Below are 19,023 nucleotides of genomic sequence, written 5' to 3'. Positions count from 1 at the left end.
CTATGGATGAAATTTGGATCTATCCCCATGATCCTCCGAGGGTTCACCGGAATGGCAGGGAGTAATTTTTGAAAATCAAATACGTTTGTTTCATCAATGTCGATGTTTTCGTTATGAAGTACTACTTCTAGCTCATTTTTACTCTTAGATAAACCGATATATACAAGTATACGTATATTTGTAATTGGCGCTTACACCCTCTCTGGGCGCCTGGCCGAGCTCCTCCTCCTATTTCTGGCGTGCATCGTGATGTTGTTCCACAAATGGAGGGATCTACAGTTTTACCATAAGTCGATTCCGAATGCAGGATATTTTTTATGAAAAGCTCTTTTAGAGCAGAAATATACTCGGCGGTTTGCCATTGTCTGCCGAGTCTCGAGCGCTGTTAGAAAAAACTTTATATCATTTTGGTGTTTCATGCACGGAGATTTGAACCTACGCAATTCCGAATGGTAGTCAAGCACTAACCATCCGGCTACGGCGGCCGCCGCTATTAGTGAAAAATATTTCTGTGTGAGTACAGAGCCTCATTAGCACTCACGTTTTTAGTTATAGTTACTTAACGGTACTTTATTTGTGTTTGCTACGAAAAAGTATACATTTAAAAAATTTGTACTCAAAATTACCACAAAAGGGAAACACCACTCGTTTTAGCATTACTGAACATGACGGGCAACAGCTGGCAAGCAAAGCAAATAAATAATTTTTCTTGCTGTGCAAAGAAAGCTTTACACTGCCGTTAAAAAGCTCAATGGAGCCCTAACTCGCGAGCTTATGCCATTTCGATGCTTTTTGCAGCTTAAAAGCTTAGGCTATTAAAAGCTCAAGCTCACCTAAGACATCTTCAAAAGCTTTTGCAGTTTAAACTTTCATGAATTTATTGCAAACTAACGCCAGAGTTCGCTGTTGAGCTGATGGTACTGAAAAACTTACCACTTACAGAAAAAAAACAATAGGTCGCTGAGCCGAAAAATCCAGATAATTTTTTTCTGTTATCTAGTTTTCGGGATATCGACAAGTATCGGTTTTAGCTAGCTACATACGTAGGTAGGCTGAAGTGACAGTAGGTCTTTAAACCAACTCACTTAGACCATTGTCGATCCATTGTGATACCACAGTGGGAGTTCACCTGCTACTCATCGGTGCCTGCTACTTCTCGTTACTGACTGACACTTTTTTTCCTAAAATATACTACACGAATTGACCACAAATTTGTTGAATTTTTAATTTTTTCAAAAAACAAGTAAACTCCGAAATTATTAATCAATTTCTCAGAAATTATTTTAAGTATGTATATAAGGTGATATAAGTAGAACAGCTGATAAATTCGCCTTGGGCACCTGGGTCAAAAGTTTGTGCTTTCTTATTTGAAGTGAAAATGACGGTGTTCATTCATAATAATAATGACAGTTAAATTAAATCCGAACAAATAAAAAACAAAAAAAGTTTAAATATTATTTTGGGTAAAATTTTTTTTCCTTGTTCACTCCTCTCGGAAGCATAGGGCCTCGACAAGACTCTTCCATCGTACACGGTTCTGTGCTGTTGTTTTTGCACCGTCCCATGAGATGTCGGCATCTGCTAGTTCGCGCAGCATCGACCTTTTTTGGTCGACCACGACCTCTGCTCCCTTGCGGGTTCCAGTCCAGTGCCATTCTCGTGCTGCTATCTGGTGGTTCTCTCAATGTGTGACCTATCGATCGCCACTTTCTGCGTTTGATTTGCCTAAAGATGGGTTCCTCGTTCGTTAATCTTCGCAATGCGTCGTTACTGATGGTGTTCGGCCAGAATGTTCTACAGATGATGCGGAGGCATTTGTTGACGAAAGAGTGTAGTCTCTGTGTGTTGGGGTTAGAGACTAACCGAGTTTCACCTCCGTACAACAATCCTGAGCTAAATATTCGTAGTATAGAGCACCTGGAGGTTTGTGAACTCGCCCGTACTGTAAGCATTCGCCCGTAAACCGCACTTACTTTGTTAAGCTTGCAGTTGACATCTTCGTCTGGTCCGCCGTCTGTTGTGATAGTGCAGTCGAGGTAGCATAAGCTTTCGGAAAATCCACAGAACGCCCCTCAACCATTATAGGTTTTACTTTCTTGTGGTTGACACTCATAGCCTTGGTCTTGGCTATGTTGACCTCCAGTCCGACAGCGCGTGCCAGCGCGAATTTTCTCTTATCGATTTCTTTACTTGCTTCTGCACCTCTCTGTAGGCTGGCCGAAGGGAGCCATCGCTGATAAGTTGCCTTTTAAGTTCGTTTCTGCACTGTATGATGCCCCACGCGGTGTCAGTGATCCATGGTTTGTCGTTGGTGGTCTTTATTGTGCCAAGTTTTTCCTGAGCGAGCTGCTAACTTAACTTAAGTAAAAAAAAATGGTGGAATATGATATGTTTTGTGCGTACAAAAAAGGATGGAAAAGTACCCAAATTGGAGGAAACACGGTTGGTGTGGAGTAAAACTTGTTGTATGCAATTCGCAGCAGAAGAGGAGGCTTGAGCGGATAACTTCAGACCTTCAGATATTATAACCTGAGGGGTGAAGGAAGCACTTGTTGCCGGACACTGTTCATTCGAATCAAGAACACTTCTTTTGCCTTCGCCACAAATCTTTATTTAAGGGGGGGTAAGGGATAAACGCTAAAAAAAACACTTTTTTCATGAATTTATTGTAGCGAAACGGTTCAAGTCAGTTTATTAAAAGTTATTGCATATTATAAAGTAACATTTCAAGAATATTTGATAAAATTTTCATGTAAAAATATTGCAAAATGAGCGAATGAGAGCACATTTACGTAGACGTCTTTTCAAAAATACATTTTGTAGTAGTCAGCATATCTCAGCGTAGAATCATCTGAAATCAAAAAAATCGAATAATTTAGTTAAAGTATGAGTTAAACTTCCCCCCAACGTTTATTTTGACGATTTATTTTCATTTTCAGCCATTTGGTAGTCGTTTGAAGTAAAAAGTGATTTTTGACGAAAAAATGCCGCCATTTTGTAGGTGTAAAACCACCTTAATATAAAAAAAAAACGTTGGCGGGAGGTTTTTTATATGTAAAATATGTGTGCAAAATTTCAAAAGGAGCGGTTGAGTAGTTTTCAAATGCCAATGACTACGCACTTTAAAAAAAAAGGTTCGAGAAAACCGCGTTTAAAGTTTTAAGTTATCTCGGCAGATGCTTGAGGCGGCTCGGCTTTATGCTCTATAACTTAAAAAGTTTTGCTCGGATTGACTTAAAATTTTAACACGGTATTTTTGAAATGTTTTACTACAATAACATGCAAAAAAAAAATCGATTTTTATCCCTTACCCCCCCCCTTAATTTAGAAATTTATTTCGCACACTCATACCACTCGAAATACTTTGTTTACGTTTCTCTATTACTTATTACCCAATTCGCCTTGGAAATAATTATTTTATCCTTCCCCTCCACCATAGTTCCTCCTCCCTTAACTTTAACCTCACCCAAAAAAAACAAATTAGTATATTAGTATGTATGTATAGTATATAGATACTTAAGTTTATATTATCATAAGCCGAAGGCCCTGGCAGCCAGCGCTTAATACTTACGTGTGACAGTTATTTATAATTGTTACTCTTGTAAAAATAAATAAAATAAATAAATAATAATTTTAACTACTGAGATCAAAAGTAAAAACCAAATACATGTATGTATCTTTTTGATTTGCACTCACCTTGAGTAGATTGTTTTCGTATTAAGTCTGTCGAAAAGTGTATACAGTGGCTCAATAAAGAACTCAACATATCATGCAGCTAGCTTCAAATGCAAAATTTTTGTAAGAAATGCAAGTTAAATATTTTTGTTTTTAATTTCTGTCGTATTTGTTGAACAAAAGTTCAAATTATATGGTAAACATGGGTAGGCAAAGCTCAATTCAAGTCAGACATTTAACTACCATATTAGCCATCATGAAAAGGGTAAAACCGTTCGGGGAAATTACAGAAATAGTGAATACATCCCTTTCGATCCCGTACGACGTGATGAAACGTTTCAAAGAAACAAAGTCCGTGGCAAATAAGAAGCAATCGGTTATGTTTGTATTTTCTATGTACGAATGCGTTGAAGTCTCTTTATGTCTTTTGTAGTTTTCAAAAATGCGCTTGAAGAGCGTAAGTAAATGTGACACATAAACGCATTCGATTCGCAATTTTAAAATATATTTTTTTACTTACAACCATATCACTTGGGTGTCCGAGTACTTTATTGAAGCACTGTATGTACATTCTGTCGAAAAATTATCGGGAATTGTTCATTTAAAAAGCGCACGTTCACATATGTACGTCTAAATTTTGTTTTGCTGGACTGTTGGCACAACTGCCCTCTATAGTGTCGCAGACTTTAGGCGTGATCGGTCAATTTTGGAATTTAATTATATCAGCCAACCGCAGGTGTGCTCAGCGATTTTCACTATGAATAAAAATATCGAACAAAGAATTTGTTTTCAATTTTGTGTTTTGAATGGGATTTCGTATGCCGAATCCTTGGAAATGTTGCAGAAAGCCAATGGCGAGTGTGCTTTATCAAAAACACGAAAACACGGACTATGACTGGTATAAGGCTTTTGCTGAGGGTCTTGATCGTAGAAGATTTTCCCCGATTTGGTCGCCCATCAACGTCTTCATCGGATGAAAACGTCAACAAAGTCAAGGAAATGTTGCTGGAAAATCATTACTTAAGTTTGAGGGAGCTAGCTGGTGACCTTAGCGTCTTAGCGTGTCTCACAAATCAATTCGCAACACTTTACACCATCAATTGGGCATGAGACGCGTGGCTGCTCAACTCTTTCCGAGAGAGGTGAGTTTCTTTAAAATTCATCGGAAGAAGGTGGCTGAAGACATGTTTGAGTAAGTGAATTCGGAACCACCCATAACCTAATTCCAGCGCTCCATAGCAGGTGGTGAGACGGGGGTATATGAGTTTGACATGCAAACCAGTCAACAGGCGGCTGAATGGCGCTATCCACATGAGCCACGACAAAGTCGGTCAAAAGTGAACATTATGTTACTCGTTTTTTTTTTTATTATCATGTAGCTATGCACTCGAAATTCATTCCAAATGCTTCTATGGTAAATCAAGAATATTATTTGGAAGTTATGCGACATTTGAGAGAGAATGTGCGTAGGAAACGGCCCAGTTTGGGGAAAGAAAACTCATGGATCTTGCACCATGATAACGCACCGTCTCACAAGGCTCATATTGTGAACACTTTTTTGACCAAAAACTCGGCGGCCGCCGTAGCCGAATGGGTTGGTGCGTGACTACCATTTGGAATTCACAGAGAGAACGTTGGTTCGAATCTCGGTGAAACACCAAATTAACAAAAACATTTTTCTAATAGCGGTCGCCCCTCGGCAGGCAATGGCAAACCTCCGAGTGCATTTCTGCCATGAAAAAGCTCCTCATAAAAATATCTGCCGTTCGGAGCCAGCTTGAAACTCAAATAAAAGTCCAAATTTCACAGGATCTTGGTGGCCAATTCACTGGTCCGAGACGAGAGATAAATTGCTCACCGAAAGTAGGATGTAGTAAATCGATTGTTTCGCCGGCTGTGTGGCCTGTAGCGCCTTCGTATTGGAACCAAATGTTGAGGAGATTACGGGCTTCAATTTCCTGCATCATGCCGGATCGTTTATCAGGGACCCTTAGCTTCCGCCATTCATTGTTGCATTAGCGCCAGCCTTATTCTTAAAGAAATATAGGCTCATAATTACTCCAGCCCATAAGCCGCGCCAAACGGCTGTTTTCAATGGATGTAATGGCAGTTGTTGAGGGTTTATATACCTACAGTTAGAATTTTCAAAAAATGTAAAATCATTCCGGTGAATACTTTGGAAGTTATACGCAGATTTGAAAAGTCGTTTCAGAGTGCTTGAAAGTACAAAGCCGCTTTCCTGGAACTTTAAACGTGATTTTCTCAAAATGGTGTTTTCAAAGTCGGTGACCAACATTGCTCGAAACGGCTAAACCGATTAGTCTCAAATTTTAACACGAGCTTTTTAAATAATATATATTTTTCAGTAATTAATCGAAGATTTTCTCTCACCGATAAATATTTTTTTTATAAACAATTTAAGGCCAAAATTTTGGTCGAAAATCGATTTTTGTTTTTGAGAAACTGCCATTTTGTCAAAAAAATGTATTTTGCTATTCCTGTGATTAAGTACTAGATTTAGCATTACTTGAACGAAGTCTGTTTGGCTTTTTAATTTTTGAGGATCCAGTTCAGAGATATAGTTGTCACTGCAAACGTCTTTTTTGAGAAGAGCTCCCGGTGATTAGCTGTAGCTCCTTTCCAAATAAATATTTTTACTAATACTAAGTCTTAAAATACAAATAAAAGGTGACATAATATGTGTACAAATTTTTAAATCAATAAATTTAAAAGTTTTCTCAGAACAAATTCTGGAAAAATCGCTTTTTTTCGGCCCGTATACTCGTATAACCCCTTGAATGGCTGCGGGTTGCTCTTCAACCCAAATAAGGCTACATCACTGCACAAAATTGTGGGCCTGAGGTATAAGTCTTTCCATGGTGAAATATCAATGAATACTGAAAAAAACTTACGTATTTAGTTTGACATTAGTCGCGCGTGATCTGTCAAAAAAACATCCAATCTGATCACCCTTTATTATGAGGAATTTGAATAATACGAGGGGTGCTTTTATATGTCGGGATTAGAGAACAAAAACAAATTTTAATCATCGAAAATCACTTTATTGTTTTTCAAAATATTCTCCATGAAGATCTATACACTTTTGCATGCGTTTGAACCAATTGTCGAAGCACTTTTGCCACTCTGAATGAGGTACCTTCAAAACATGCATTCTGAATGCCGAAACCGCTTTTTCAGGTGTCGAAAAACGTTGATCTCTCAGTTTGTTTTTTACGTACGGCAATAAAAAGAAGTCATTCGGTGCCAAGTCAGGGCTATACGGCGGATGACCCATTAATTCGATGGTTTGGGTGCTCAAAAATGCAGTTGTTTGAGCCGATGTGTGAGAGCTCGCATTGTCCTGGTGAAGAGTGATCCGTCTTTGGCGATTGGTTTTCCTAATTTCTTGGAAGACAACTGGCAAACAAATGGTTGTGTACCATTCAGAATTTACTGTTCTGCGTTGTTCCAGTGGTACGGTTGCGACAAGTCCAGTTTTTCCGAAAAAACAGGCGACCATTTGCTTGGAAGTGCTTCGTGCGCGAACAACTTTTGTTGGATTTGGCTCATCTTGAAACACCCATACAGTCGACTGCTGTTTACATTCGGGTTCATACGCGTAAATCCATGATTCATCACCTGTCACGATGTCATAGACGTGTTTCGAAGCCCCGCGATCGTATTTTTTGAGCATTTCTTTCGACCAATCGACACGAGCCTTTTTTTGAGCGATTGACAAATTGTGTGGGATATAACGTGAACAAATTTTTTTGACAGTCAAATTGTTTATGCAATATTAAATGTATGCTGGTCTCCCACTAATGCCTAAGATTGTCTCAATCTCACGATAGGTCACATGACGATCTTGCAACATTAGTTCGCGCACAGCATCAATGGTTTTCGGAACAACAACTGATTTTGGACGACCTTCCCGAAATTCGTCTTGGAGTGAGCTACGACCACGATTGAATTCACCATACCATCTATAAACACTGGTCCTTGATGGAGCTTCATCGCCAAAAAATGAATTAAGTTCATCCATGCAATGTTGCTGAGTTAATCCACATCGAAAGTTGTAAAAAATAATCGCACGAAAATGTTCACGATTTAATTCCATTTTTGGACCGAGATGAATCTTTTAAGTTATTGTAAACAACACAAATAGCGCTGGTATTTCAAAACGTTCTGAGTACGTAAATGCCAAAAAATGTTAAACTTTGCGATACAGCTGTCAGTTGCCAGATTGCAACACCAGGGTTGCAAAGTCCCGACATATACAAGGCACCCCTCGTATCTCAATTGCTATAATTTGCATAAAGATCGGTTCTGAGGGGAACCCGTTTTTTGTTTTTAGCTGCATACCGGTAAACTGCCCAGGCCTCATAAACTTGTTCATAAAAAAATTAACTGGAGTTTCGAGATCAGCGATCAGATCCTACACAAGAATTATGTAGATGCCAATCAGTTGCTCATTTTTGTTGTAAACCTGTGTAAATGAAGCGCTTTTGGTCCTATAGTCTAGGAAAGTAATGCCCCATGTGGAAAGAAGAGAAATGCATAAACGCCAGCATTTTGCTATTTTGTTGTACAAAGACATTTCTACTTTATTTTTATATACTTTTTTTTGTCATTTTATTAAAATTTCTTTTACTCTAAAAGTTTCACGCTTAACAAATTATTACAATATTTGCAAATTAAATTGTAAAGTGAACAACAGTAGAAATAATTATTGCTCTACAAACAATGCGCTTGGGCGAAATGGTGGCGAACGAGACGCGTTTCCTTGGTGCCTCCCAATTTCTACCCGGCTTGTCACTAGATGCCGCCATTTCGCATAACATTTTCTTCGTAGGCGTCATGCTCCTCGTGCTCGTCATCGAATTCGACATCGTCCTCGACGTTAGCGTCCTTTGAAGTGAAATGAAATAAAAAGAAAAAAAAAATGTTTGTGATATCAAGCAACAAAACGTATTGGCAACAAATAGACGTATTGGCAACATTCAAATGCGATCTACTTCATTCGAAAATGCAACATCAACAATAACAAAAACATCAACAACAACAGCAACAGTTACATTATCCAGCACAAAGTAGAAATGTGCCACGGCCAAGGGCTAGCTACCAACAATCAGCAGCAATTTTTAATTAAAAGCAATCAATTTCCGCTTCCGTTCATACCTCCGTTCATACGAGCACACACTCGTTTCCATAAACATAAACATGCAAAAGCAACATGCCTATCCATTTCCATACACATGTTCACGTTCACACACACACACACATTTACATGCATACAAACATAATTACCTACGAGCATTCGCCAGTAAATGCGCAAATTTCGTACCTGATACTGTTGATATTCCGAAATCAAATCGTTCATATTCGATTCAGCTTCGGTGAATTCCATTTCATCCATGCCCTCACCGGTGTACCAATGCAAGAATGCTTTGCGCCGGAACATGGCTGTAAATTGTTCGGATATACGCTTGAAGATCTCCTGAATGGCAGTGGTATTGCCAATGAATGTGGCGGACATTTTGAGGCCACGTGGAGGTATATCGCAAACGGCCACCTTAACGTTGTTTGGTATCCATTCCACAAAGTAGCTGCTGTTTTTGTTTTGTATGTTTAACATTTGTGTATCCACCTCCTTCATCGACATCGGACCTGCAAATGAAGGCAAGCATAATTCCAAGAATGAGAGGAAATGTGATTGGTGAGTGATTGATATATCTTTGATTAATTCTGGTAGATAGGGAGTCTATATTTAAGTGTAATCTAGTAAATTTAATTTGTATATTCTTCTTAATTTTTTTACAAAATTACAATGATTACGTATAGGGTGATTTTTTAAGAGCTATAGGAAAGTTTTTCAAAAAAACACACGTACAATTCAGAAAAATGCATGAAATTTTTATTTAAATCGAGAGTACAGTCCATATAATTTAATGTTTGAAGATTATTTCATGCAAATGTTGACCGCGACTGTGCTTCAAATGGTCCATCCGCTTAGTCCAATTTGGGCATACTCTTTCCAATGTTTCGGCTGGAATCTCACATATAAATGATTTAATGTTGTCTTCCAATGTGTTAGTTGAAGCAGGTTTGTCTGAATAGACATGAGCTTTAACATAGCCCCACAAAAAATAATCTAAAGGTGTTATATCGCACGATCTGGGTGGCCAATTGACAGGTCCCGAAACTGAAATAAAATGTTCACCGAACTCGCCTCTCAACAAGTCCATTGTTATGCGTGCTGTGTGGCATGTGCCACTGTCTTGCTGAAGTTGAAACCACATGTCATGCAAGTCAAGCTCTTGCATTTTGGGCAAAAAAAGTTGGATATCATTTCACGGTAGCGCTCACCATTCACAGTTGCGTTACGATTCGCAGCATCTTTGAAGAAGTACGGTCCAATAATACCTCCAACCCATAAACCGCACTAAACTGTGACCTTTTCTGGATACATTGGTAGCTCTTGCAATTCTTCTGGCTGATCTTCACTCCAAAATCGACAATTCTGCTTATTTACGTACCCATTGATCCAAAAATGAGCTTCGTTGTTGAACACAATTTTTAGACTTTAAACTTTCTTAACAGAACTCGCATTTTTATAATAAAAATCAATTATTTGCAAGCGTTGTTCGTTTGTAAGACGATTCATGGTTAAATTATAGACCAAACTGAAGATGTTTGACAGTGAAACAAAACACGAAACGTGCCTCAGCTGTTTAAACCAACTGTTTAAAAAGATAATAGCTAAAAAATTACCCTTTATATAAAGTAGTACCTAGGGAAAGAGCGGGGGATTGTTTACTCTAAGTATTTTTGTTCTGAAAATTGCGTGGCTTAGGACGAACTTTGAGCTGGTCGATCAATCACTAGACAAATCAATGAAAGGTCAAATGGTCAAAAATTAAGGTAGACCTGTATGTAAGAAATCATGGCAGCGTTAGGTTAATATACAGGGTAGTCCATATAATCCTTTTTTATAATCATAACAATTTTTTTGAAAACAAATCAAATCGAAATCGAATAAAATCAAATCAAATAAAAAATAAATCAAATTAATCAGTTTTTTCTGACAAAGCACATTTCCATCTCGGTGACAATGTTAACAAACGAAATTGCCATTGCATCGAAAAGCCCGGATGTGATCCACGAAAAGCCAAGGCAACCTCAGCGAGTGACAGTTTGGTGTGAATTTCGGAGCGGTGGCATCACTGGCTCACTTTTATTTGAAAATGTTGCGGGATTTCGGTCAACGGTAAGCGCATGATATATGTAGATGCTTTCCATTTCAATTCAACCGGGCTATTCTGGTCATGTTCTTCGATTTCGATGTAACTGAAATATGTTGCTTTCTGGTCAAAATAATGAGACACGTATTTTTTTGTTCACCCGAAAAAATTTTTTTTCAAGAGTTATCGGCAATTTTGTTTTTCGGCTCAAACTCGATTTTTTTTAATTATATAAGAAACAATTTTTTTTTAAATGCCCATAACTTAGTCAAAAATGAACCGATTTTAATAATTCTGGGTTCAAAATGATCGTAATTACTTACACGAGCGACTTCATATAGAAACAATTGCAAAAAAGTAGTTAAAAATTTTTTATTTAGCAAAAAAGAAAAAAACTGAAATTTTTTCGAAATTCAATATTTCAAAAAGTGTATTCTTGTTTTTTTTATAACTTTTTCCAAATCAAGAGGACACCTCAAACTTCAATTAAGCTAAATGCCCAGTAGCTAAAATGAGTTGTTTTTGAGTAATGAATTTTTGAGTAAAAAACCTGTTTTGCACTTTTTGTTTTTTGCAAAATAAAACATTATCAACTACTTTTTTGCAATTGTTTCTGCACGAAGTCGCTCGTGTAAGTAATTACGATCATTTTGAACCCAGAATTATTAAAATCGGTTCATTTTTGACTAAGTTATGGGCATTTAAAAAAAATTGTTTCTTATATAATTAAAAAAAATCGAGTTTGAGCCGAAAAACAAAATTGCCGATAACTCTTGAAAAAAAATTTTTTCGGGCGAACAAAAAAATACGTGTCTCATTATTTTGACCAGAGAGCAACATATTTCAGTTACATCGAAATCGAAGAACATGACCCGAATAGCCCGGTTGAATTGAAATGGAAAGCATCTGTATATTTTTTTGTGACCGGAAATTGAACGCATGGAATTAGATGATCCTTGCTTTCAGCAAGATAGCGCGCAATGCCACACATCCCATGGCACAATCAATCTCTTGCGCTCCAAGTCCAGCCAGCATTCGTATTATCAGCAGTCTCGGCGATGTCAATTGGCCAGATCGGAGCTGGGATTTGACGCAGTTAGACTTTTTTCTAGGCTGCCGTGAAGGCGCGCTGTTGTGCGCATACTCCATTAACTATTCAGGCCCTTAAGGCAAATATCAAGCAATCCATTCGTAAGGTAGAGTCAGAAACCCTCACTAACGTCTTGTAAAACTGGGTTAACAGAATGTGCTACTGCGCAGCCAGCCGAGGTAGGCACATAAATGAGGTCGTATTCCATAAATAATGGGAATGTTTGCTCTTTCGCATAAATCTATAATTGTCACCATTATTTTTCTTCTAACTCCTTGGGGAGCATAGGGCCGAGGAGAAACATCTAAACCGAATTCGATTTTTTGCTAACTCCTTTATTTCCAACAATGATTTTCCTACATTCTGTGCCTCCTTCAAAACAGTGTGACGCTATGACGTTTTAGGCCTTCCCTTTTCCGGCTGCCCTGGGGATTCCAGTCAAGTGCGTAGCAATAGATTTCCTCGGAAGGAGACGAAGAAAGAGCAGGTGAAGGAACTAACGACGTGATGCAAAATACGAATAAAATTACAACAGAGGAGGCGATATCAGCATTCAAACCGAAATCGAACATTTCTTTAATTTCAAAGGAAACTTGGCACTTTAAAAAGTATTTCATTAATAAAGGGTGGTTAAATTTCAAGGGCCGATGTTGAATGTGAACCACACTTAAACGTCAACGACACCGTTGGACTTCTTTCCTTGGAGTTATTTGAAAGAGCTAAAGGATGAGATCATCAGCGTCATCGAAAATTTGGACCTTCGGATGGAGGTGTGCCGCCGAGGCCGCGGCGGCCATTTGGCCAACATTTTGTTTCATACGTAATTGAGCCATACCAATATTATCATAATAAAGAGAAATGACAATAATTTCCTAAAGAAATTGTATTTTATTCAAAATCAACACCGGCCCTTGAAACTTAACCACCTTTTATAATAAAAACAAATAAACTTGGATTTCTATCAGTAAAAATTGTATGGGGAAAAATCTCACTACTTGCGACAACCTCGAAACTTGCGTGCATAAAATCGTTAAACTTTTGACATCATTTAACGAAACTATTCTAAAATTACTTGAATAATATACAGTCTGTGTCAGAAGAAAAGAACCGGTTTTTTTTAACTTCAAGATATATTTCGTTCTGCCTTTTGCTGCATAATGGTTCCACTCAAGGGCTACGATGCCAATGCTAATTCAGGTCAGTGTCGTTCGAAACTTTCCTGTAAACGCAACCAAACAAAAATGAGTGAGAGGTACGCGAAGCGTTTTGAGGCGGTATTTTTATGCACGCATTCGAAAGGGCCGAAATATCTAAAGCCGCGGCTGCAAAAGTGATTAAAAAATCAAAAAAGTTTGTTGTGAAGTGGAATCAGCAATCCAGGGTGTACAAAAATGTTAATGACTTTTCCGAGTGCAACTTCAAGCGAGTAACGACAAAAAAGCAGGCTAAAGTGATCGTCCAATTTTTTAAGTGTGAGCCTCCTTTGTGACTACCCCAAGCACGATCTGTTTTTGTATCAACACCATCGAACGTCGACTGAAGGAGGCGAACATATCCTACAGTCTCAAAACATCAACAAAACCACTGCTCCTAGAAACACCAATTGAGAAACAATAAAACAAGAAAATGGCGTCCCGGTATTGGACTGGCCTTCCCAGTCCCTAGACGCCAACCCCATTGAAAAAGTGTGAGGAACTATAAAAACGCATCTTGCCGGAAGGCTAGTCCATGATTTGTCCACGAGCTACTCAGAAATCTCGTTCAAAGCATGAAGAAGATACCAGGCTATACTCGACAACGATGAAGACACACGGCTTATTGAGTAATTGTGACTCGTAGTTTTGTATAAAATTTTATGTAAAAAATTTTTAAATATGAATAATCGCAGTTCGTTTTTTCTGACACAGGCTGTAGTCCTTAAGTATCTAGCACGAATTTCCGGGTGACTCTGTAGAATTTGCGTGCATATCTTTTGTTGCATTTGACCGAGTTTCCCCTGTAATTAGTGGTGTGCGTTCAATATTTATGTAGCAACAAAAAAAAAAAAAAACACACCACTGAGTCAAATCGACAAATTTCGACAGAGTTTTCACCAGAAGCAAAATTTCTATCCAAATACATATATTAAATATATAATCAGGGGATCGACTAAAGGCTTAACAAGAAAAAAAAACGGTTCTAAGATGATTTATGGTGTGGGAGCTGCTGGCTTCTATTCGGAGCCGCTCAACCTACCTCAGTTAATTCGACTTCCTGACTATGGCAGCGTATTCTAGGCAGAACTATTAGCGTTTAGAGAAACATGCAAATCACTAAAACTCTACAAGGAAGTTGATGCAAGAGTAGCTATCTTTTCAGACAGCCAAGCAGCTATCAAGGCCTTAGACTCCAACTCCATTTCATCCAAACTAATCTTACAGTGTAGATAGGAACTAGAATTGCTTAGTCATTGGCGTGAAATTACTCCGATATGGATTCCCGATCATAGGAACATACGGGGTAATGAGATAGCGGATGAGCTAGCAAAAAAAGGTTCGACCCTAGACATAGCAGAGGCGGTGGCAGTCACCACCCCACTGAACACAATAAAAGCGTCCATTGCTTCACACTATCATGCTTTAGCCGAAAGAAGGTGGAAGCAATTAACTACATGTATTACAACAGAAAACACATGGCCGTCGTACAAAATCCAAAGGACGAATTACCTGTTACGATGCTCTCGACCAAACATTTCTCGCACCAGGCATACCACTACATGCCATTGAAAGGGAGGGGATCATGTAGCCAGATTCAACCTCAATCCCAACTGCAGAAGCTGTCAAGCGGAAGGGGTGAAGGAAAGTCTTTTCTACTACTTATGTGAATGTCTAGAGTTAGCTAGGGCATGACTTCGCTGTTTCGGTAAGCCTTTCTTACAGCAAATTAATGAGATCTTAGACATCGAGATAAAGAATTTGCTGCTATACTTGGATCCCACAAAATGGATCTGACTTAGAAGCAAAAAACAAAACAGAAAAACAAAAAAAGACATCATAACACGAGAAGAGTGGTAGTAAAACGGTGCTGGTCGCGCTAATTAGGATTATTTCAGGAGATATACTCAACCACTTCAACAACAACAGTCTTAACATCAACTGGTTTGAATTTCGTCATAATATTTAAGGCGGCTGATTGATTCTAAGAATTAAACCTGAATATCATACCACATACATACATACGCACTCACTAGTACTTAATAATACACGCCATGCACTCCCAGAAGTCATATTGGCTGAGTAAAAATGATTTCGAAGCTTCAAAAATAAAATCCAAGCAAATGTCAAAGACAGCGGAAATCAAATATAAAAAATACTATCTACCAGCAGTATCCCTAATTCCCCAAATATGAAATGTTAAACTGTCGTTAATGTCACCGTTTCTCTTCCCATTTCCGCAATGTTACGCACAAACAACACTCACCTGTCGCTTCATTACATTTTACTTGTTTACTTTCAGAGGCCGCATATCCTTTGGGAGTACATTTGATGTGTTGCACAGTGTGCGATTTGTCTACGCTTTCGCTTTTTGACTTGACAGCGTGCTCCCCTCCCTTTGACAACTCACCACCACTTCCCCCTTCGTTCGTCTGCAGTTTGTAACCAACAGCCTTCGCTCAGCACAGCTCGGCTAAGCGCAACTCAGCGAGTCTTAGCGTTCGTAAAATTTTTACTAGCGTTGGTAAAAGAAACTGTCGCTTTGCGTCGCTCAAATCTCTGAAGTCAACTAGCAAAGTTTTTTATGTTTCGTTTTTATGTTTTCTACACAATTTTTGATTAATTATTTTTCTCTCTTTTAACCATACCTGTGGGCGTGTGCTACAACTTAAGAGTCATGTTGTGTTGATATTTACATATTATATGCATCTACTGTGAAATAAATTCCTAAGAGTTTTTGATATAAAATAAAAAACCATTTATAGTCTGTCTGCTTTGATTTTTTTTCTAAAATTTCTAGCGAAGTTTTCTTTGGCAGATTTCGACATAATCTCAGTGGAATAGCTGAGTTTCGAGGCGCTTTCCAAAAGAGTTGAAAGCTCTAATAATTTAAAATGGTTGGATAAGAGTAAGCATCGTTTTTTACGTCAATAAGAATAGATTTGAGTCCTAATTTAATGCCAGTAAAGTATTCAGTGGCAAAAGTTGAGGTTTTATATTCAAAGTTTCTGCATAACCGCTGAGTGCACGAGTGGGGAGGGGGCCGAGTTAGCTTCATTATTCATGCGGGTTCGCAATCGGGGCATATTTCAGGGCAACTACTTGTGGTAGATTTCGTTCACGTTACAATACTCGACGTTTACGTGATGCTTCAAGTAAAGGCTTGATTAATTTAGCAAACTCAGTGGCAAACAGCCAACTGCCGGAGCCCAGCGGACTTACCCGGAGGACGTCCAACAAAACAAACCTCTCCAAAGCAAGTTCAGAAGTTCATTGATTTGGTTGTGACAAACCCGAACTTATCGCTGCGTGAAGCTGGAGCTGTTTTTAGAAAAAGTGGTGCTAATGTATCCAAAGACACGACTCGAGGACGTTTATTGCTCTCATTATCACACAATGAAAAAGGACTTGGCAAATTCAAAACAGAATTGACCAAATGTAATATTCACGGGTGAGTCTTTCTTTGGGGCGAATAGTCGGTGCTGGTGTACTGCTGATAAGCGACATCTTCAACACTGTTACACATCCAGTTGAGGTTCATGTTTGGGGCTGCTTCTTTGAAAAAGGATTTGGCCGTTTATTTGGGTGCAGTTTTGCTGCATAAAGTTTACCAAAAAGCATTTTTACCGTCAGCTGCGAAGATGCTTGGAAGAACTAGCTAACCTTGGATTCTACAAGAAGACAAGGATCCCAAGCATCGAAGCTGAAGGTGTGTAGAGTGGAAAAGCAAAATGGGATTGAAATATTGGATTGGTCTTCACAGTCACCCGATGCCAACCCTACTGAAAATGTTTGAGCAATAGTTCAACATAAACTCGAATGAAAACAAAACGGTCAGTCAAACAGGCAAATTCGGTTGATTTGGAGGCGATAACCTCCACAACTTGCGCACCAATTAACACAAAGTATGACTCAAAGATGTGCAACCATTATAGCTAAAGGTGGTGACTATGCATTTTATTGACTATATTTCGTTTTATAATAAATATTCTAAGCCCAAACAATGCAGTTTTTTAAAATCGAATGGGTCAATTAGTTTCTAAGTTATGGCGGCCAAGCTTCTATTGGAAGGATTGTATATTTGAAAGCAGAGATCTAAGGCAGTTGTTTACATGTCAAGTGGCTATAAACAAACTCGCTTCCGTGCGCTTATTTTTTTGATGCTTTTTGCTATGCGAGCAAACCGGCTATTGTGCTTATAGACATTTCTGAGAAAGTATTTTATTAATTACAGCATAGTTAGTTAATAGACGGCCGCCGTAGCCGAATGGGTTGGTGCATGACTACCATTCGGAATTCACAGAGAGAACGTAGGTTCGAATCTCCGTGAAACACCAAAATTAAGAAAAATATTTTCCTAATAGCGGTCGCCCCTCGGCAGGCAATGGCAAACTTCCGAGTGTAAGTTAACAAATGACTCCGATGAGTGACAAGGAGGTGCTTGTTAACCAAAGAATATTAATCCTTTATTAATAAAGGTTTTTTTTTACTTTTTTTTATTCATAGTTTATGAATTAAAAATACATGTAAACAAACTATTAAAAACTACTTTAGTGTTAAAATTCCCTTTAAGCCAATTTTGATCGTTTTTACGCATTTTCTTTTGATTGGGCTAGCGCAAATGAAATTTTAACTTTTACTTTTGATAGAAGAAATAAGAGTAAAACTTTGGTTTCTATTCTTAACCAAAAAAATATGTGAGATTTTAACTTTTATTTTTGGCGCAAAAAAATTGGGTTTTTACTTCAATTTTTGACTGAAAAAACAAAAGTCAGTTTGACAAAAAAGAAATTAAAAAAAAATTAATTTAAGATTTCACTTTTATTTTTGACTGGAAAAAATAAAGACAAGATTTTAAAAAATTACAAAAAAAAAAAAAAATAAAACAGAATTAAGTTTAATTTTTCACTCTTATTTTTGACAGAAAAAACCACAGTCAGCTTCAACCTTTATTTTTAACAAAAAAAAAAAAAAAAAATTAAATAAAAAAATTAATTTTAAGCTTTCACTTATATTTTTGACTGGAAAAAATAAAAATACGATTGCACTTTTTTTCAAGTTCTAACTTTAATTTATGTCAAAAAAAAGTAAATAAAGTTTTGAAATCCAAAATCCATTTTGGACTGAAAAAAATAAAAATTAGGTTTAAACTTTTTTCATCTTCCAACTTTTATAAGCATTTACCAGCATTCAAATATAAACGATTTTTCTCACAGCAGGAATAAGTCGGATTGCATCAAAACTGAATCTTCAATATTCAATATGGTGGAGTAAATTTCTAGATCTTCAGAACATAAACTTATATTATTAACAAAAATTATAAAGAGAAGTGGTCCGGGATTACCACCTTGGGCAACACAGCACGAAATCTGAAATGAGCGGGAAATTGTATTTTCCGGAGCAACTGAGCGGAATCTACCAGATAAATATGATGCTATCCAAGATATTGTAGGAAGGTAGAATGGAATTCGCAATAAGCTAATTTACTTAGTAATATTTTATGAGACCCCAACCGGGGCTAATATAAGCTTGAATTACTACAGAAGGTTAAGTAAATGATTTTAAAAAAGAGGTTGTCTGTAAAGTCGGTTTACTGACGATAGTTTAACGTGACTACGTCATAAGAAAATACTGATGGAATGGTTACATTTTTCAAAAGAAACTTTTAATTTCATTTGTTTGACAGATAATTTGTATGGATAAAGAGAAGGAGGTAAATGGAATCGTAATGGAATTGATTAAGTTACATTTACGCAAACGTGAAAAATTACGAAAAATTTATGAAATTCATGAAAGATATGTTCAATTTCGATTGTGCATCAGA

General features: G+C 37.7%; 1 protein-coding gene across 1 annotated transcript in view; it reads right to left on the bottom strand.

Moving 5' to 3' along the window:
• Positions 1-8,278: 8,278 nt before the first annotated feature.
• Positions 8,279-19,023, bottom strand: part of LOC129236395 (tubulin beta chain-like) — a 71,046-nt gene continuing 60,301 nt past the window's right edge. The window contains exons 5-6 of the mRNA XM_054870762.1: positions 9,020-9,342; positions 8,279-8,583 (exon numbers count right to left, since the gene is read on the bottom strand). Coding sequence (XP_054726737.1) covers positions 8,491-8,583; positions 9,020-9,342 — 416 coding nt within the window. The 3' untranslated portion in view covers positions 8,279-8,490. The remainder of the gene's footprint in view (positions 8,584-9,019; positions 9,343-19,023) is intronic.

The sequence above is a fragment of the Anastrepha obliqua genome, chromosome 1, assembly GCF_027943255.1.
Source record: "Anastrepha obliqua isolate idAnaObli1 chromosome 1, idAnaObli1_1.0, whole genome shotgun sequence".
NCBI classification, from domain to species: domain Eukaryota; kingdom Metazoa; phylum Arthropoda; class Insecta; order Diptera; family Tephritidae; genus Anastrepha; species Anastrepha obliqua.
The sequence above is the reverse complement of the archived record's forward strand: the minus strand, read 5'-3'. Positions and strand labels throughout refer to the sequence as shown.